At 66.5% G+C, this 701-nt stretch overlaps 1 protein-coding gene across 1 annotated transcript in view; it reads left to right on the top strand.

The window, feature by feature from the left end:
- Positions 1-701, top strand: part of RASAL3 (RAS protein activator like 3) — a 26,783-nt gene that overhangs the window by 11,063 nt on the left and 15,019 nt on the right. Inside the window, exon 9 of the mRNA XM_019470591.1 lies at positions 1-438. Within this exon, the coding sequence (XP_019326136.1) occupies positions 1-438 (438 nt within the window). The remainder of the gene's footprint in view (positions 439-701) is intronic.

Genomic DNA, 701 nt, shown 5'->3' with positions numbered 1-701 from the left:
GGCACCCTCTTCGCCCGTACCACCGCCAAGGTGGCCGGCCCCGACGGCGAGCTCTTTTGGGGTGAACTCTTCCAGTTGGCCGCCTTACCACCCGCCCGTGCCCTCACCCTTGCCCTTTGCCGCGATGACAACCCCGGTCAACCGGTGGCCTCCATCACCGTCCCTTTGGCCGAGCTGGCGGCCGCCCGGCAGCCCTTGGAGCGCTGGTACCCGCTGAGCGGTCCTGGGGGAGGCGAGCGGGTGCCGTCGGTGAGGGTGCGCGGGCGCTACCGGGAGGTGCGGGTGCTGCCCATCGTACGCTACAAGGAGTTGGCTGAGTTCATCACCTTCCATTACCGGGAGTTGTGCGCCTGTCTGGAGCCCACCATCGCCGTGCGGCACAAGGAGGAGCTGGCCGGTGCTCTGGTCCGCGTCTTGCAGAGCACCGGGAAGGCCAAGGTGGAGCGGGTGCTGGCCACGGGGGATGTGGGGAGAGTGGGTGAGGGCAAGATGGGTGCTGCCTGGGGTGCTGTGGGCATGGTGGTTGGGGTGGGATGGCCATCATGGGTTGGGGGTGCCAGGAGAGCTGGGGTGGATGAGTTGGGTTGGGATGGGTTGGATGGGTTGGGTTGAGTTGGAATGGGATGGGATGGGAGAGTTGGGTTGGGTTGGGACGGATTGGGATGGGATGGGTGAGTTGGGTTGGGATGGGATGGGATGGG

The sequence above is a fragment of the Aptenodytes forsteri genome, unplaced genomic scaffold (genome assembly GCF_000699145.1).
Source record: "Aptenodytes forsteri isolate BGI_AS27 unplaced genomic scaffold, ASM69914v1 Scaffold687, whole genome shotgun sequence".
Taxonomy (NCBI): Eukaryota; Metazoa; Chordata; class Aves; order Sphenisciformes; family Spheniscidae; genus Aptenodytes; species Aptenodytes forsteri.
This window is presented reverse-complemented; position numbering and strand designations above follow the sequence as displayed.